Genomic DNA, 19,811 nt, shown 5'->3' on the forward strand with positions numbered 1-19,811 from the left:
TTAATAAATATTCTATAAAATAACAATTTATGAAAAATAACAATACATCATTTTGACAATACCAACGAAATGCAGTGGCCTTCTGCAGCCCAAACAGATCATGGACAGTGAACAAGAATAAAGGAGGAAAAAATACTGGCCGTAGGTTTGGTTTGTAACCTAAAATGCCCTTCTGTAAGGGTTAATTCACATGAGCAGTGCACCCAATTGTACACTGCAACTGAATGGCTCCAATCTGCCTATTTACTGCCATTCATCTGACTCCTCTATGCTATAACATTAAAATGGCACAACGGGCAGATGCTCAGCTGCCCCTGTACCAAAGTTTCATTGTGTATGTGAATGAACCCCGAAGGATGTGTGTCATTTTTTACCAAAGTCAAAATGAACTGAGTTCCATTTATAAAGCAGAGAATCTGACATTCACCAAAACATTCCCTGATGGAGAAACAATTACTGTCATTGAAAACATGGACTTGGAAGATTCTTCACCATGGAAGGTTTCAATAAATATCAGATTTTCTGCTTTATAAATAGACCCCTTACAATGAAACTTAGACTATTCAATGGCTGATGTTTATCATTGATTCTAACTTTTAATTATTTCAAAGCACGTACATATGGAAATGTGCTGAGGGCCAGGCAAGGAAAGAATAGCAAATACTTTCTGGTTTGATATGTAAAAAGACATTCTCCTCATCTCATTAGATGTACGGATGTCCTGCTCATCATCCCTGCTCACAAGAATTCTTTTTTTTTATATACATTTGTGTTCAGGTGTCTGCTGACAGTACACAATTAGTAATGCCCAAACTTCTGGCAATTCCTTACAATAGAAAGAAAATAAAAGTTATTTTTGCATGTTTGCATGCTCTGTCCGTTTTCCTATATTATTAGTTCTACATCCCTGGTGGGATTCTGGGTTTTTTCTTAAGTTTCTTAAAAATACTTCCTCACAAAAGCCAATTTCCTAATAGTGTGGGGTGGTACACAGACTACTGTGTACATTTACCGGCATCTCATACAAACACCGCTGCGGACCACTTCCGGTCCGCGGATGGTGGTTGGGTGCCGCTTCGTTTTTAATAATGGATCATGTACTCGCGGCCCACTGAAAACACCGCCGTGGACCGGTAGTGGGCCGCGGCCCGGTGGTTGGGGACCGCTGTGCTAAAGGATACAAATATGCTGTATATTCTTGTACATAATGTCAAGAGCTCCTGGAGACCACAGTGTTCAGTATTCTCTTTTTTCCCCCTGGGAGCGGCCTGCCAGGTAAGATACTTACCCGCCACCCTGCTCCTGAAATTGTCACTGTGTTTGATAATGCACAGCCGTTGCATGAAAAACATACTGGCCAGGTCTTCTTCGTCTTACTGCTTAGTACGGCTCATTTCAATATTTATAATAGTATAGTATCTACCAGCCTATCTACCAACTTTCACAGTCTTTTTTCTTTATAGCAGCCATTCTCAAACAAGGTTCAAAACAGAGGTTCATCCAAAGGTTGCTAAGGGTCCAGGTTTAGCTTTGGCTGATTGACCTCTCATGTGATAATAACCTCTTGGTTTGTGACCAACGTTACCTGGCAGTCAGCAGAATGATACCATTGCTATTTGTAGCCTTTTTTATCTGTAAGGGAGGCATTCTTACTACTGACCACTCATGCATTTTGTTATGGGTTTAGCAGGGCCTGAAATCGAGACCTGAAATGTAAAGTTTGATAAAGGCCGCTTTAGAAGAAATCTTAAAATAATTTTAAGCTCTTAGGAAATGACTTCTAAGAGTAATTATTCAGGAATTGGGGGTACAAATGGTCTTCTAATGGTGCTAATTAAAAAAAAGAATGGTCATAATGGCACAGGTAGATAAAATGAATATTGGTGTCATGCACTGGCCCTGGAACTATGCAGACTCCATGAAATAGGTCAACCAGATACAGCTTAAGGAACCTCTGGATGAACTCGGCTGAAAATGGTCAGTATATAATATTGTCTATGTTGACTTTTAAAGATGTTTTACCTTACTTTTTGTCCCAATGGCCATTTCTGCAATAAAAAAACTGACAAAAACGGTTACCAATATGTAAAACAAAATAAATAAAATAAGTCAAGAGTCAATACAGACTCAAACACTGTTGTGGTGGTAACTCCACCAAATTCCAAACAATATAACGGGCACATGTAAATGATAGCTTTCCATAACTCAAAAACATTTTATATTAAAATACACATTCCTAGATTTTTTTATACCATTGACATAAACGTCTGAGTGCAGTATGAATAACTTTGTAAGTCACCAAACAGACATATAAGCAGAACAGGCTTCATGTCCCACATACCAGACAGGTAAAACAACAGACAAATAGTAGTATACTTAAAAATAATAGTACACCAAGTTCTTGTTGGCAATCAGCAAAAATTACCATATATATATATATATATGTATTAGGGTTTATGGTTCTCCAACTATAAAGTTTGTTTAAGTTGAAACTTTTTTTTTTCTTGGATACACTTGTAAGTGGTTATAGCCTATGGTGGGTTCTGCTTGCTGTGTTTCCCACTTTGAACACTTAGAATTGTCACTTGAACAAGAGTAGGTGTGGGAAAGAAAAATACTGTTCTGCTGACAACTGTCTAAGGTATCTATTTATAAAGCAGTGAATCCGACATTCTCTGGTGGAGAATCCTCCAGGCCCATGTGTTTCAATGGCAGTAATTGATTCTCCACCAGGGAATGTTTTATGCTTATTAAATAGAACCCAAGAAGTTGATTTTCCTTCCACTGGTGAGATTTACTCTGATTTGCTGGTGTGCCTACACAGCAGGAGGTATAGGAGAATGTTCCCCATGGGACACAGACAGTAAATTAAACCTTGCTCTATTCTAAATAGATAAAAAAAGTTTAGGCTTTAGCTATGAAGTAAAATTTGTGGTTCATGTTTGTTCTTCATGAGGGTTGGCATCCATATGTAACCAGCTCTTTGAATGGAAAGCATATACTAACCAAGCACACTGTGGATTTTTGGATGATGAAATGAGAATGTAGAAGTTGCTGATGAGAATCTGTATGCATTCCAGGAAACAACCGTTTAAGCCCCACAGACATTCCTGAGATGAGCAAAGGGCAAGAGGAAAATGTTAGTGCCCTCTAGAGGAGGCACAAGTAAAAACTTCCAACCCTACAGTCTGTGTCCTCAGCCACCTCCTGTATGTACAAAGCCTATAGTGTCCAAAATATGGACATGCCACAAGGTAGGGGGTGGTAGCTCTGTGGAATTCAAGGTCACAATAAAAAGCAAAAAGCAGTAAAAAGAGTCCTATGCATCTTAAATTTAACTATCAGCTGCTTTAAAACCAAAAACTAAATGTGTTTTTGAACAAGGTATTGACATATTGTTCATTGAACAATACAAAATATAGGTATTATGACACAAGCAACTTCTTGCTGTCCTAACATGGTGCTTGGTAATTGGCAAATATTGAAGATCTCATCCTTTCAGATGAAAGATCTTCACAGGTACAACCAACATTATATGGTAATGTCTGTCTGATATCTGATATTATGAAATAAGAATGAAAGCATGAGTAAAAATGATGTGCTTATACCACACACTAGCAGAGGTTCAGCACCAGCTGACACAAGTCAGTGACATGAAAATGTTGTAGTGTGAAGTATTGTCACGCAACCCTGAGATGCTGCATATTCAACAGTGTGAACTAAAGTTCAATAGGACTCAGCCTGCTGCATCATAAATTTCCTGCTGTATTCATAGGTTAGGAAAAGGACACCATTAGCTGGAAAAGAACGGATCAGTGTAGGCTTCAGTCCCGAGTACAGTGCCTTGAAACCTGCAATTAAACAAATATTTAGTACACTGTAAATGCAATGCAAGCCCCAGTTACAGAGTAGAATATTTAATGCACAAATGATCACACAGAGACAAAATATACAGTATATACTGGAGTATAAAGCGACCCCCTCTCAAAAAAAATAATACCATTAAAAAAAAAACTTGGTTTATATTCGGGCCACACCATTAGATGGGACTATGTTTTTGCATTGTGCATTTTAAGGTTTATACCTGAGTCAAAATATTTTATTTTTAGGTAATATAGGCCTTCTTGTATTCAGATCAGTTTATATTCAAATATATGCAGCACTTCCTTTCCGGGTAAACATTTGACAACCTTCAGTACACATTCATACATTTGGAGACAAAGATTGTTAAAAATCAAACATACCTTCATTTTTCACAATACTTGTACATGTTCCTATGAAGCCGGATTGTTTCCCCGTTATGGAGTGAACCTGGATCCTGGACTTGATACAGTCCACAGGATATACAACAAGCCACAAGGCACTTCCTCCAAGTCCACCGCTTATCATCAATTCTACTGGACCTGGAATTTAAAGTCACAATATAATTAGATTTAGACATTTTTCTGCCGTGGAGGCTGATTTACTAAAGAAGTATATGGGGGTTGATTTACTAAAGAAATATGCAGGGTTTCTTCTCAAGCAGTGTGAATAATTTCCTTAAAAGAGATACTTAGCTTGGCTTGGTGAATGTGTAGAAAAAACAAAGAATATCCAGTTACATGCAAGGAAAAACAAATTTTGCTTATACATTATTGGATAACTGAAGTAGCTAGTGCTTCTCGTTATTCATTAAGCTATTTTAAGATCTTTTAAAAGGGGCGGATTAATTTTGCTAAGTGAAGGGCCTAAATTAGTAAGTCAGCAGTATTTTCTTCAGCCTAGCAAAGATGTTTTCGTTAATGATCTAACCACATACAAAGGATATTTCTATTTTTATATCCTCTGGCATGCTGTAAGAATTAAATAAATATTAAATTGCCAGGCTATGTAAAATATGTATATTTATTAATGTATTTCTATTGTACATATTGGGCAGTGTCAGCACATCAGATACTCATAACTTTTGTATAGACTGGATTATCCATGGTTAGGCCTACATTTAGTGCTACAGTTTTACTGTGTTGTCTTATTTGTCTTTCTGTGATTCAGATAATTTTTTGGAACCTTTCTACCTACCTTGAAGCTTGCTACCTAGTCAGAACTATTACTTTTCTATGACCTTGCTCCTTTGTCTGGGACTTTTTGGGCTAAATATTCAGTTACCATGCTGCATCCCCAGCTTTAAAGATTTGGCTTTTTCCAACCAGTCATATACAGCTGAAATGTAAGTATAGTGCAATAAGTGATGTGTCTACTCTGCTGTGCTCTGTGGCTGTATAGTGTAAGGCAGTGGTCCCCAACCTTTTGGAGCTCACAGACCCCTTATCTCACAGACTCCAGACCGGGTATGCGCAGGGAGCTTTGTGTCACTCAAAGGGGAAAAAACTTCCACCCAGAGTGACGTCATGGTTCCAGAACTTGCCCACTCTCCCATCGCAGGTCTGAGCCAGAGACACAACCCACCCACGACACTGAGCCTGCGATGTGTGCGGCAGATGTGGTCCGTGGCTCTGGCCGGTGAGCCCCCCATTCGGGGTCCTTCTCCTGACCCCACTGAGGGGGGGCGCACCAGAGCCACGGGTAACCTGTGACGGGGTTGGGGACCCCTGGTGTAAGGAATCAGCAGAAAAGTGCTTTTCTGAACATGAAATACAACCTACAACTGCCCCTATGAATAATCACCAATGTACCCCCTGCACTGACAATCACAACACCCCCATTGCAAGACTGATTGCAGCAGTGTTTCTCAACAGGGGTTCCTTGGAATCTTAGAGTTCCTTCAGATGCTGTTAGGGGTCCCTTGAGCAAATAATATTATTAGTATTACACAGTATTTATATATCACGCCAACATATTACACAGTGCTATATAAGCCCATAGTCATATTACTAGCTGTCCCTCAAAAGGGCTCACAATCTAATGTCCCTACCTCAGTCATGGGTCATTAACCTCCCCAGCGGTAACCCCAAGTGTGACTCGAGGTAAAAAAAAAACTGCTGAAAGTGGTAACCCCGAGTGACTCAGGGTAGCTAAAACAATGAAAAACAATGATAAATACTACCTTACCAGGTCTGCTGCCATCCTTCTTCGTAATTCCCTTTCTCTCACATCCTTCGATCGAGTCCTCTGCATCTGATGAGTCACCCGGGAGTTCCCGGTGATGTCAGTGCGTGCAGCCGTTGTGTTGGGGGAGTGGCGGGAATTTCAAATTATTTTGTATTGCATCCAATATAAATGTATTGAATGCAATACAGTGGATTTATATGTCTTAAAGCAGTACATTGTCTTTCATGAAAATGTATTTTACAGTATAATATAATAGTAGGAGTATAATAAAGTATGAAACACAAAATCATGTCAAAATAATAAAATAAATTAATAAATAATTGAATTTATTATTTTGACATAATTTTGTGTTTCAAACTTAATTTTTCTCCTACTAATATATTATACTGTAAAAAAATGTTCATGAAAAACAATGTACTGCTTTTAGACATATAAATCCAGACAGAAATGAACCGCCCAGTAGGTTAATACAGTCCAAGGTCAATTTTGGGGGTGAAGCCAATTAACCTAACTGCATATTTTTGGATTGTGGGAGGAAACCAGAGTACCCATAAGAAACCCACGCAAACACCAGAACCTGAAAACCCCATGCAGATAGTGTCCTGGCCTAAATTCGAGCCCGGATCTTAGCGCTGCAAAGGCCAGAGTGCTAACTTCTGAGACACAGGGGAATTCGTGCCTTTCAGGTCAGTTTAGGTGACACCAACGATTTTTTTACTACCTGTAAAGTTGACATTCCTTCCATCGACCACCAAACTAATGTGAGTTTTGGTATTTTTTTCAGGGGTCCCTAGGACCTAAAAGTTAATATAGGGGTTCTCCCATGATAAAAAGGTCATGAAAGCTTGCATTATGGCAATTAGTGGTCACTCAGCATACTCATTACATGCCTGGTTTGAAAACGGAAATAACTTTCTTTATACAATTTCAATAGTGATGTTTTTTTTTAGGACAACAGTAAAAAGGAGTTTGAGTTCAAGGCCATACCGGAAAAACTAACTCTTAAATCAATTACTTACCAAGTTCATCTTTTGATTTTCCACCACTTGAAGCAAAAAATGACTTGCTGAGCTCATATCCCCCAAAGAAGACAAAGTATCCAGGCATTTCTCTGCATATCGTGCTGATCAGACCTTGATAGAAGCCAAGGGGACCTTCCTGCTTTGCAACGCTCTTCACCACTGCCCACACTGTACTGACACAAGTGCAGTCATTACTTGAGATATCCTGTACACAACTTTGCAGCTCATACAGAACACAAAGCAGGGTCTGATTAATCACAAGACTGTTGTTATCTATAGATAAAAAAGATTGCTAATTTTTTATAGATGAATACTAAAAAATAAAGAAAAATGTAATTACTTCCAAGGACATTAAAGCTGACCATAGAGACATATGATGCTAGTAGAGGTCCATATATAAGTAAAGGGGAAAGAGAGAGGAGCTGTAAACCAGCCGCTCTCAGACAGGGTTTTAGATTGCTCCTGACCACACAATCTTCTGTTACTCACACAATGGGCCTGATTTATTAAAGCTCCCCAAGGCGGGAGAGGACACACTTTTATCAGTGAAGCTGGGTGATCCAGCAAACCTGAAATGAATCTGGTTCAGGATTGAAAACATTTGTTAACAAATAGCAAATTACTTTTAAGAAATCCACTCCAGGTTTGATGGATCATCTCGCTTCACTGATGAAAGTGTATTCTTTCCAGCCTTGGAGAGCTTTAATAAATCAGGCCCCATGTACTTAATCTAAACTTACTTTTGTCCTCGTAATATCTTGCCCAAGACTTGCAATTCATGCATGGCCTGAAGGCGGCATTTCACTAGTTCTGTTGGGCAAAGAACCAGGGCTGAGAAAAAACTTGCAAAAGAGCCCGCAGTTGCATTTTGGAGGTCACTGCAAATAAAAACATGTAACCATCAGTTTTATTATACTAATTACAGTACAAATTGAGTGTTCTCCCCAGCACTTTTCAGTAACCACTCGGCTGTTTTTGGGTGGTTACTGAAGAGTTGGGTCATAATACAGGGTCACCACCTACCTACAATTTCTTCCCACCCGGCTTAAAACAAATTCTGGGTTGGACACTGAGCATATTATTCAAATTTTAGATCATTGTTTTTAATGATTTGGTAAATAATTATCAGACTGGAAAAGATTAAACTGCAGTCAGTTAGAACCAGCACTGTATATTATTTGCGTAAAACAGCATATGCCTGATGCATGTGGCTACAACTCATGCTCCATTCAGAATGTCCTCCTTTGTAGTCAACCCATTGTGCTGTAGTGAGCTGAGATTACAATTGTAATCATCCACATCCATGATACACAATGCAAGGAATCATGGAACATGGAGATTTCTTATAGGCAGGAAGCAGACATTGGCACCGCTCTGCTTTCCATGCTTACCTTAGAGGTGCATCTTTGTCTAAACCAGCAATGCTCCTCACTATCTTCTGACAGAAGCCATAGCTCATGAAAAGTACAGAGTTCTCTGCAATGTTGGCCAGAAGGGCTGGGCTGGTGCCTTTGTAGAATCCACGGAAGCCAACTTGTTTGTAAATCTTCACTCCACAGTCTATCAGTCCTCTATATAGGGAAGGAAACGTTTGCATTTTTACCTTAGCCGTGTCTAACGGCTGTCCAACCAGGACACAAGCAGTCCCACCTACACAAAGAAATGACACTGGATGACTTTTTATTTTTTATTCAATACATGTTTAATAAAAGTTTTATTATTATAATGTGAGTGCAACAATATATAACACAACACAAAATCTGCAGAAATAATACACAACTGTCCAGTAGAAAGATGGGGGACATACGTGGCCAATAAATGAAAAATAAACACTACAGATAACCACAAGGAATAATAGGTCTGACAAGGTAAAGGAGTTAAAACTGAAAGATGGAGAAACATTTTATTACATTTTACAACATAATGCCACCAATGCAAGGGGCGTGACACTGGACACCAATGTAATGACCCAGTATACTGAGCACACAGTATACTGATCACCAATGCAAGGGGCATGACACTCCCAACCCATGTAATGACCCAGTATACTGAGCACACAGTACACTGATCACCAATGCAAGGGGCATGCAAGGGGCATGACACTCCCAACCCATGTAATGACCAAGTATACTGACCACATAGTACACTGACCACCAATGTAGAGGGTACTACATTCTCCACTAATGCAAGGGGCATGACACTGAGCACCAATGTAATGACCCAGTACACTGACCACACAGTACACTGATCACCAATGCAAGGGGCATGACACTCCCAACCAATGTAATGACCCAGTATACTGACCACATAGTACACTGACCACCAATGTAAAGAACCAGTAGACTGACCACACTGGGTACCAATGCAAGGGTTACTACATTCTCCACCAGTGCAAGGGGCACGACACTGATCACCAATGTAATGACCCAGTACACTGACCGCACAGTACACTGGTCACCAATGCAAGGGGCATGACACTCCCCACCAATGTAATGTGAATGTGTGTGTAATGTGATGGAGATAATACAAATGTATTCAGGTAATGTACTCTGTGGATGAGTATATATACCATAACCTGTGTTGTACAATCCCCAATAACTTTGATGGAAGTTATTACATCTCTACAACACAAAACCCATACACAAAATGATGATAGAGACATCCTGTGCTAACACGTCCACATGCCGCTGACTCACCCACGGCTCCAGCTGTAAGGTCGATAGCTGCTTGCAAGGCTGGGTTGAGTGCCATGTTTCTGCCAGGTTACTTCTACCTAGGAAGGAAAATTATACAATAATGAGTTTATTCTACCTAAGGATACAATTACACAACAACTGAGAGTAGTGGTGGATGTAGCCAACAGTGGGTCTCTCTGCAGAACTGACCCGGGACTGCTCTTTCAAACTTATTAGAGGACCTTGTTGGCTGTGTCTAGGGCCCACGAATATGTTGTCCATTCACTGCAGAAATGAGAAGCTATATGTGCACGCCAATAATGGGTCAGGCACAAACATGACCCATATACACCTATACGGACAGTCTGATGACACAGGTCCTTTTTCTTGTTCCTTGGCATTGTGGGAGAAGGCCCTACTGGATCGAGTTGCTCATTCCACACAAACATTGAAACACTCATTAGGAGTACTATGACCCAGGCTGTGTAAAAAAGCTGATCCAGGGGGCGGGACCATGACAGTCTGGGCTCACAGGTCTGACGCTGGCTGTCATTCAACCCAGAACACTAGCATATTATATAGGAATGCACTGCAGGTGGACAGCTCCAGATAGAAGGTGCATATTACAGCAAAAGCTGCATTTTTTTAACATATGCAAGGGCACAAAATTAGGGCAGGCACATAAAACTATATAGTCTGAGTATCTGGCTACCAGATCTACCAGTTCAGATCTACTCTGGATTAAACAATCTGGTGCAGAACCCTGCAGTTGGCACCACAGTGCTGCTTGTTAAGGAACCAATGTCTGCAGATTTGACATTTATTCTCCAGGGGTACCACAGTGATAAGCTACATGTAGCATCTTCCAAGAGGTAGCGTTTCCCTGGCATGAGAAAGTGGTAACCACAACTTCATGGCCAGTGTGAAATGAAACTGGAAAGCCACCAGCAGACATTCTATTGTACCAAACCCCAAATACACTAATGTCATATATTACAGATGACCAGTCCTTAGATGTGTGACTGCATTGGTCTTCTTTTTAAGGCTTTTATCTATTTTCAACTATCAGTAAAATAAGATGGCAACACTCACTGTATTGTATCAATAGAGAATCTGCGTTGTCACCTTTGGCTTCTCTACAAATGTGCACTATGACCCCATCCTCATCTCAACAACAGAGGTGTGCCGGGTAGGCTGATATGCCCATTCATTGAACAAGAGGTGACAAGGATACAAAGTCTCTATCAGGGTTGTTAATTTTTGGTGTTTGCAGGAAATATTCCTAGCTTGAAATAAGGAAAAAAAACCCCCATCTAGGCATTGGTGGGCTGCTACAAATCCCCAGCAGCCTCTTCTCTATAAGCAATGCAGGGAAGCCCCAGTACTGGGTCCTGGTGTTCAGCTTTACGTAGCACAGGTGAATCCAAAGTGAATAATTCCTTCTAAAGAGATTTGTGTTTTCTAATAAATAAAGAAATGCCCACCCATAACATATGTCCCCACCGCATGTACAATAAATATGCCCCACCATGTATTATATTCTGGTCTGGATATATAAAGGATAGGGCATATGTATGGCAGAATTGTGATGATGACGTCTCAGCATTGGCACAGCTGGCAGCACAGATGAAGGGCATCCAAGTTCTATGCTGGCAGGAATAGATCCAATGACAAATAGGAAGCAGGAATGAATTGGGCCCCTGGCTTTGTTTTATATAGGGCCCTGGCAGTTAGGAATGGGCCCCTGGCTGGGTTATAAATGGGGCACTGGCATTCTTAATATATGGCTTCTGGCATAGCTATAGAGGGGGCGTCTGGCATTGTTATAATGGGGCCCCTGGCATTGTTATAATGGGCACCGGCATTGTTATGAATGGGCCCCAGTCTGGGTTATAAATAAGCCACTGGCATTTTTATAAATGGGCCCCTGGCTGGGTTACATCAGCCAGTCCAGGGAAGGGCACAGTGTCCCCCCACACGTGGAGAATATCAGTATGGGTATCACGGCAGCCATTCTCAGACATAAGGGATTCCCCGCTAGCATACCGCCAGTCACGTGACAGGTATGTACCGGGCATAGGTGGGGGGCACTTACCGGGCCGCTGCATCCGATGACCCTGTAAGGAACAAAGTCTCCAGCTGTCACCAGGCCCCGCCCACATCCCGCCCACTCATCCTATAGCAGGCCGCATTCTATACTGTACCGTCTGCGCAGCGCTGCCTTTATATAGGAATGGCTGTGACATGAAGGGGAGGAGATTCATGGGTCATGTGACTCAGGTGTATGGCTGAATGTATGGGCACAGAGGTGACCGTCCTTGTGCTAACAGGTCCCAGTAGGAAGAGTGAAACATTAGCGACAACTCGCTACCAGAGGCATGCAGGGGATGCCTACTTTCAGCCTTTCGTCCTATCATGAAACAGAGTGGGGGCAGGGCTGTGTACGGCAGCTCTATGCTGATTACACGCAGCGAGGCCTCCTCCGCATCCCTTTAGACGTGCAGGCTGTACCACCAGCTACCACTAGGTGGCGAGCACGCCTGTTGGTAAATGATAATGGGGAAAAACTAATATAGAAATAGATAATGTATAGAGAGAGAGAGAGAGAAAGTATGGCACAGAAGTGACTGGAGCTAAAGAGACATTGAATGGCAGAACATCGCACAGACATTGCACTACAAGACTATAGTGACAGGAAAGTTACAGCTCACTTGTCATAGGTAATTTATGTGTTGCCCTCACTGCCCCCCTTCCCACTGTGGAGCTTTCTCACACACAAAGACATCCCCAGCATCCCTATAGTCGGGCTGCTGGTTAACAGCAGGGAGGGGTACGTGGGATCCACTCAGGTTGCCTTTACGATCGAATGGTAGATCGCGATCGACTGATAGATCGTGATCAACGTTTTGTGTACGCCTGTTTTAGTAGGTATTTTTTTGCACTCTTCATTCTTATCTGTTAATGGAATATAAATCTCTATTGCATTTAGTTATATTATGGAATGGTGCATGTTTTTTTTCAGTACCCAGTAACATGTTATACCCAAAAAGTGATCTAGGTAAAAATAAAAAATAAATGAAGCAGCTTTAAAGCCTTTGTCAAATATTTGTCAAGTGACATGAAGCAGGCACTCTACAAAAAAGCAGTGTATATTTAGATTCGCTGAAAGAGACAGAGAGACTATAGTCTCAGGAAGACTATAGTGACAGGAAAGCTACAGTTCACCTGTCATAGGAGAATGATGTGCTGCACCAGCACTGCTCACCTCTGACTGCCCCCTCTCTGCCTCCCTCTACAATCCCCACTGTTACAGGAGCCTTCCCACACAGAAAGGCATCCCCAGCATCCCTATGGACGTAGCAGCCAGCTGCTGGTTAACAGCAGGAAGGGCTAAAGCGGGCTCTGCGATCGACTCCGGTTGCCTTTGCGATCAACCTTTTGGGCACCCCTGACTTATGGCAACCCTTGCCAATCCTCCACGTCTGAAGATCTCTCACAGTACAGTGGTTGAAAATCACTGCCTTAAACAAGAGCATATTGTGCCTCTCACGTCAGTTTAGGTGGCCCCAATGATATTCTTGGTTATGTGTAATGTTGCCATTCTTCCCAATGGCCAGCGATGTAAGAGGGATTCTTCTCACTGACCACCATGCTAATATACTGTGATCTGTGGATATAGTATTTATAGAAGGGGTTCTTTTAGACCTGAAAGTTATTTCTGGGGTTCATTCTAAAAAAGTGTGAGTAAAGCTGTATTACCCCAATACACCAAAATGCTTTAATATTAATGTTCTCCTAAATTCACCCTGTATAGGGCTACATAGGGCAAAACGACAGGATCCCGTGACATCCCAAAATTACCGTATTTTTCGGACTATAAGACGCACTTTTTCTTCCCCAAAACTGGGGGGGAAAAGTGGGTGCGTCTTATACACCGAAAAATTCTTCTCCTCGCTCTCCTCCCGGCTGCAGCGCGTGTCTCCTCCTCCTCTGAGCGAGGAGAAGCCGACATTTAAAATTGGGTGCGTCTTATAGGCCGGAGCGTCTTATAGTCCGAAAAATACGGTACTTGTTCCATGGATGTGACTACAATCTACCTGAAGCATGTGACCTCCTACCATGATATGCTACCTCTACCTCAAAGCTTCCTGGTTTTAGGAATGGCAAGGAGGCCCTGTGTGTATGAGCTAATCACTTTGCCCTGAATAGGTAACTGATTCTCAGGTCTCAGGTAAAGCAGTTGTGTAGGATGAGGTGTGACGCTCTGCAGAGATATATTATGAGGTTCGATATTCTGCATGTGAATATGATGAAGTAAATATGATGCTACTTCTGGTCCCCCTTTTCCTGTGAGAAAAAGGATCAAATAAAAAAACAGCCTAGTAACCATTCTGCAGAGTTACAGTATATAGATCGGTGGTTGCTATGGGTTACTTCAGCTCCTAGAGTGCCACAGTGTATCACTCAGTCTGGCCCATTACCTCAGGCCGGCATAGCTCAAGGTTCATCTGGGCACATAAGCCATTCCACTGTGGCAAGATGGTGATACCATAGGAATGGAAAAAAATTGAGATTGGTGGCTACAGTCTGCTCACAATGTGCTCAGTACCACTTTAAGCTTCTCCCTGCTGCTCCTCAGTGGTGTGGTCTTCACTTCTTTTTGCCTTGAAAAAGGATCCTACAAGGTCGAGCAGAGGGTACCTCACTAGGACCCAGTGGCTGTGATAGATCGAAATGGTTCTCCACTCTCTCAGCTTAAAAAGCTTTGACACCCCTGAAGGCTAAAAGCAGATACTACACTTGATCTTAGCCAAAAGGCCCGGAAGTGATCAATAGGGCAACCAAACCATTTCCTTCTTTTTCCAAAAGCCAATTCAGCATCCACTACCCAGGTAAGGATGCAAGGGTAAGGGAGGGTGATCACTGTCACGTTCCTAGTAAGGGCTAAGCCTCTAGCCCAATAGCAGCAGGTAGGTGAAGCTGAATTTAATAGACGATCCTACAAGGCCGAGAACAGGGTACCTCAACAGGACCTGGTGGCTGGGATAGATCAACACGTTTCTTCACTGTCTCAGCCTAAAAAGTATTGACACCCCTGAAGGCTAAAAGCGGATACTACACTTGATCTTAGCCAAGAGGCCGGAAAGCAATTCATAGGGTAACCAAACCATTGCCTTCTCTTTCTTCAAAAGTCAATTCAGCGTTTACTACAAAGGTACAAAGCAATGGGGGTGGGAGGGTTATTGCTGTCCCGTTCCTAGTAAGGGCTAAGCCTCTAGCCCAATAGCAGCAGGTAGGTGAAAAATTACGTTTGAATGATTCACAGGCCTCTGACTATTTACAGAATGTAAGCATTCCATAGGCACTGCTCAACTAGATGCCTGAAAATCTTTTTGTAATACTTCCTTTGCTGTTTCCTCATCACTGGGTGGAATGTCATGGGTTGGTCAGCTCTGTCGATACCTGTGTTGTTGTAGTCAGTCACCACCTGTGGCTTCATCACTTCTTTCCCACGTTTTGTGTGCAGCAGAATGGTGGAGGCATCATGGACAGTACTCATCAGGCACACATCTTTCTTGTCACGCCATCTCAGGGCCATCATCTTTCCTTTTTGCCAGGCAACAATTTCTCCTGTCTTCAGCTTCCCTTTTGAAAACAGTAATGGCAAATTTTGGGAAATTTGAGTTTTTTAGTAACCATAGTGCGGAGATTTATAGATCTGTGGTTGCTATGGGTACCCACAGCAACCACAGATCTATAGATCTCCACACTATGGTTACTAAAAAACTCAAATTTCTCCAGCTACAGTGCTACAGCGTATCACTCTTAGTCTGGCCAATCACTTTAGGCTGGCATAGCTCTAAGGGTCATCCGGGCACAGAAGCCATTCCACCAAGGCAAGGTGGTGATACCATAGGAATGGAAAAATAAATTGTGAGTAGTGGCTTTACTCTCTGTTCACAATGTGCCCAGTATCCCCTGCTGGGCATTACTGGCATCACACTTGTATCACCCAGCTTTCCCTGGCGCTCTATCAGACATGACATGAGCCATACTCTGCTTTAACCCCCTGAGCGGTAACCCCGAATGTGGCTTTGGGTAGAAAAAAGGAGCTGAAAGCAGTAACTCCGAGCCACACCGGTGTTGCTAAACCTAAGGAAAAAATAGTAAATAGAGTTTTACCTGATCTGCCGGCGTCCTTTGTCCGATGAGGTTAAAAAGGTGCTTCTTAGCTGTAGAATGTTGGAGTTTTTACAGCTATTGCAGGGACTGCAGAGAAATGACAAATTAGCTCACAGTCCCGCAGTTTAACAATTTAAAGCTGTGGTGGGGGAGGATTAGATTCTGACCAATCAGCAGGCAGAGTTCCGATTTCCAGTGAATGGTTGCTATGGGTTACTGTGTCCTTGTTTATTTGTTTCCTCGAGCGCGGGGATAAGGTAAGAGGGACCCTCAAAGGTACCCCGAGTGTGACTCGGGATTACCACTTTTTGCAATTTTTTCCACCCCGAGTCACACTGGGGAATACCGCTAGGGGGGTTAAACAAGATAGCACAGGAGACAGTCAGAAACGGCAGACTAAGCACAGGAGACAGTCAGAGATGGCAGACATTGTACAGTAGATGGTCAGAGACGGCAGACATAGCAAAGGTGACGGTGAGAGGAGGCAGACATAGCACAGGAGACGGTCAGAGATGGCAGCCATAGCACAAGTGACGGTCACAGACGGCAGACATAGCACAGGTGACAGCCAGAGACAGTAGACATAGTGTGTGATTGCAGATAGACGGCAGACATTGTACAGGAGACCGTTGGAGACGGTAGACATAGCACAGGAGATGGTCAGAGATGGCACACAAAGCACAGGAGACAGTCAGAGACCGCAGCCATAGCACAGAAGCTGGTCAGAGACAGCAGACATAATACAAGGGACGGTCAGAGACGGTAGACGTAGCACAGGTGATGGTCAGAGACAGCAGACATAGCACAGGAGACGGTCAAAGATGGCAGACTTAGCACAGGTGATGATCCAATAAAAATGCTAAACATATATTTATTTATATATATACCAAGTATACTTTATATTTACAATGTATATTGTTTACCTTGCATAACAGCATGAACATGGCACAATACAATTCTTTTTTTTTTCTTAGTTTAGTTGCGCTTTAAAATGATCCTTTTGCAGATTAAAGTTCACTTTAAATATTAAAAACCAATGAACATGTGCAAACTCCTGGCTCAAGTAGTTTTATGTGTTATTAGCCCACTCCACTAGCTGTGCATAAGTGTAACACAGAGCTTTAAATCTTCTGGGCGGTAACCCCGAGCGTGACTCGGGGTCGAAAAAAAGGTGCTAATAGCAGTAACCTTGGGTCACACTCGGGGTAGGTAAACCTATAGTAAATCGAGTCTTACCTGATCCGCCAGCATCCCGCGTCATCTTTCGCATCCTCTCTCTTCCTTCGCGTCTTCTTTCTTCATCCTCCGGTGTATTCTGCACCCGATCAGTCACTGGGAAGTTGCTGGTTGGGCGGGGTATTGAATGCAATACAAATGCAATACAAATTCAAAATCCATTTGTATTGCATTCAATACAAATTAACTGTTGATGCAATACAGTGGATTTTATATGTGTAAAAGCAATACATTGCCTTGCATGAACATTAATTTTACAGTATAATATAATATTATGAGTAAATTATTTTTTTTATTTAATTATGTTATTATTTTGACATGATTTTGTGTTTCCAACTTTTTTTATACTCATACTAATATTCTACTGTAAAATAAGTTTTCTTGAAAAACATTGTACTGCTTTTAGACAAATCCAGACAGAAATGAACCGCTCTGGAGGTTAAAGAAACAAACCTGCAGACTCCCACATTTAATTAAACAAAATTATACCTGACATTTCCCGAAATTAATATTTGTAACACAGGACTTGCTAAAAAGCTGCTAAGCTTTAAAATAATATAGTGCAACACATTTTGTGCAAACCGTGTCATATTTTAGTACAGGGTGCCCACACTTGTTTGGCATGCGAACTGAGAGAGAGAGAGAGGGAGAGAGAGAGAGAGATAGAGTAAGTATGTCACAAAAGTGACTGGAGCTAATGAGACATTGAATGGCAGAACATTGCACAGACATTGCACTACAACACTATAGTGACAGGAAAGCTACAACTCACCTGTCATTGGAGAATGAAGTGCTGCACAAGAAAAAGAACTGCTAACCAGCACTGCTCTCCTCAGACTGCCCTCTCTGCCTCCCTCCCCACTCCCCACTGCCTTCTCACACAGAAAGACATCCCTGGCATCCCTATAGACGGGCAGCGGCTGCTGCTTAACACCAGGGAGGTTTAAGGTAGGGTTCTACTATCGACTCACGTTGCCTTTGCAATCGACTGGTAGATTGCCGTCTACGTTTTGGGCACCCCTGTAATAGACCACAGAAGATATACAACTCATAAAAAGGATTACATAGTTACATAGTAGGTTAGGTTGAAAAAAGACAGAGGTCCATCAAGTTCAACCACTAGGGAAATAAACATATCCCAGATATAAAACCCTATAAGACATACTTGGTCCAGAGGAAGGCAAAGAAAAACCCTTGTACAATTTGCTTCAACAGGAGAAAAAAATTCCTTCCTGATTCAGTGAGGCAATCCGATGTTCCCTGGATCAACAGTCACTGTTATTTTTACTTTAAAGCCTTAATAGCCAGTTATATTCTGTGCTGAAACTTCTTCAGTTGTTGAAACTTCTTCCTGAGGGAGCTGATTCCACATTTTCACAGATCTTACAGTGAAGAATCCCTTCCTTACCCGGAGTTTAAACTTTTTTTCCTCCAGACGCAAAGAGTGCCCTCTTGTTCTTTGTAATGATTGTGATATAGTGAATAATGGTGAAGAGAGTTTTCTTTATGGACTGTTTATATATTTATACAGGGTGATCATATCCCCCCCTTGTCTCTTCTCATGGGAGAATAGGTTCATTTCAGCTAATCTCGCCTCAGCTGAGCTCCCCCATTCCTTGTATTAGTTTAGTTACCCTTCTTCTTCTTTGCACTCTCTCCAATTCCACAATGTCTTTTTTTGTGAACTGGTGCCCAAAACTGGACTGCATATTCCAGATGTGGTCTGATCAATGCTTTGTACAGGGACAGGATTATGTCTCCATCTCTGCAGTCTATTCCTCTTTTAATACAAGAAAGTACTTTGCTAGCTTTAGATATTGCAGCTTGGCATTGCATGCTGTTATTAAGTCAATGATCTACCAGAATCCCCAGATCCTTTTCCATTTCTGACTCCCCCAAGTGTATTCCCCCTAAACAGTATGAAGCATGCATGTTGTTACCCCCCCCAGTACATAACTTTACATTTATTTACATTAAATATCATTGCCACTTGGCTGCCCAATCAAACATCAAGGTCTCCTTATAGATTATAGGCATCCTGTATGGACTTAATTCCATTACATAGTTAGGAGCCTAAATGCTCAGATCTGAACTTTTTGCTATCAATATGTTTAAAATTAATTCATGATAGAATTAAAATCAATAAAACAATATTTTTAATCCATTAATTAGGTAAAACATTTTTAAAAGATTAAAAGAAAATGATATCTAGCCTTTTATGTAATGTTACAAATGTCATGATAGGTCTGCTTTAAGGCACTGAGATTTATTTTCTGTATAATTAATGCATTATTCTATTGCAGAAGAAGGGCTGGGTGTAATCCTGTAAAAGGTGTCATTGGAAGGCTCACACAAGCATGTTAAGTCTCTCTCCAGTGGGAGACATAGCCAACTGGGGACCCTGTGCAGAACTGGCTTGGGGCCCCCTATAGAATTGACTTGAAGCCCCTGTTGGCTGAGGGGGGTTCTGATCCCCTCCTGAAATCTACAGTCTTTCTTGGTTAATGTTTGACCAATTAGATCATAGCAGTTTATAATATCACACCCTGCTTACCAATGTTTTGTGTAGAACTGGAACATACCTTACACATACATGTCACTATCATATTGACATTTCTATTTGATCTGAATGGATTTCGGTTCCCCC

General features: G+C 41.8%; 1 protein-coding gene and 1 pseudogene across 2 annotated transcripts; both read right to left on the reverse strand.

Annotated features, from left to right (window-relative positions):
• Positions 1-992: 992 nt before the first annotated feature.
• LOC140325758 (mitochondrial ornithine transporter 1-like) lies at positions 993-12,135 on the reverse strand. Of its 2 annotated transcripts, none has more exons than XM_072403780.1 (7): positions 11,950-12,135; positions 9,767-9,843; positions 8,462-8,720; positions 7,811-7,948; positions 7,068-7,243; positions 4,245-4,403; positions 993-3,851 (listed from the first exon to the last, which is right to left on the reverse strand). In XM_072403780.1, the coding sequence occupies exons 2-7, from the start codon at positions 9,819-9,821 to the stop codon at positions 3,727-3,729; spliced, it is 912 nt and encodes a 303-aa protein (XP_072259881.1). In that variant the 5' UTR covers positions 9,822-9,843; positions 11,950-12,135; the 3' UTR covers positions 993-3,726. The 2 variants fall into 2 exon arrangements, with proteins under 2 accessions (XP_072259881.1, XP_072259876.1); XM_072403775.1 differs by lacking the exon at positions 11,950-12,135 and adding an exon at positions 11,841-11,929.
• A 2,342-nt stretch (positions 12,136-14,477) lies between these two features.
• Positions 14,478-14,575, reverse strand: LOC140321925 (U2 spliceosomal RNA; annotated as a pseudogene).
• Between the last annotated feature and the right edge of the window lie 5,236 nt (positions 14,576-19,811).

This window comes from Pyxicephalus adspersus, chromosome 1, assembly GCF_032062135.1.
Source record: "Pyxicephalus adspersus chromosome 1, UCB_Pads_2.0, whole genome shotgun sequence".
Classification (NCBI taxonomy): Eukaryota; Metazoa; Chordata; class Amphibia; order Anura; family Pyxicephalidae; genus Pyxicephalus; species Pyxicephalus adspersus.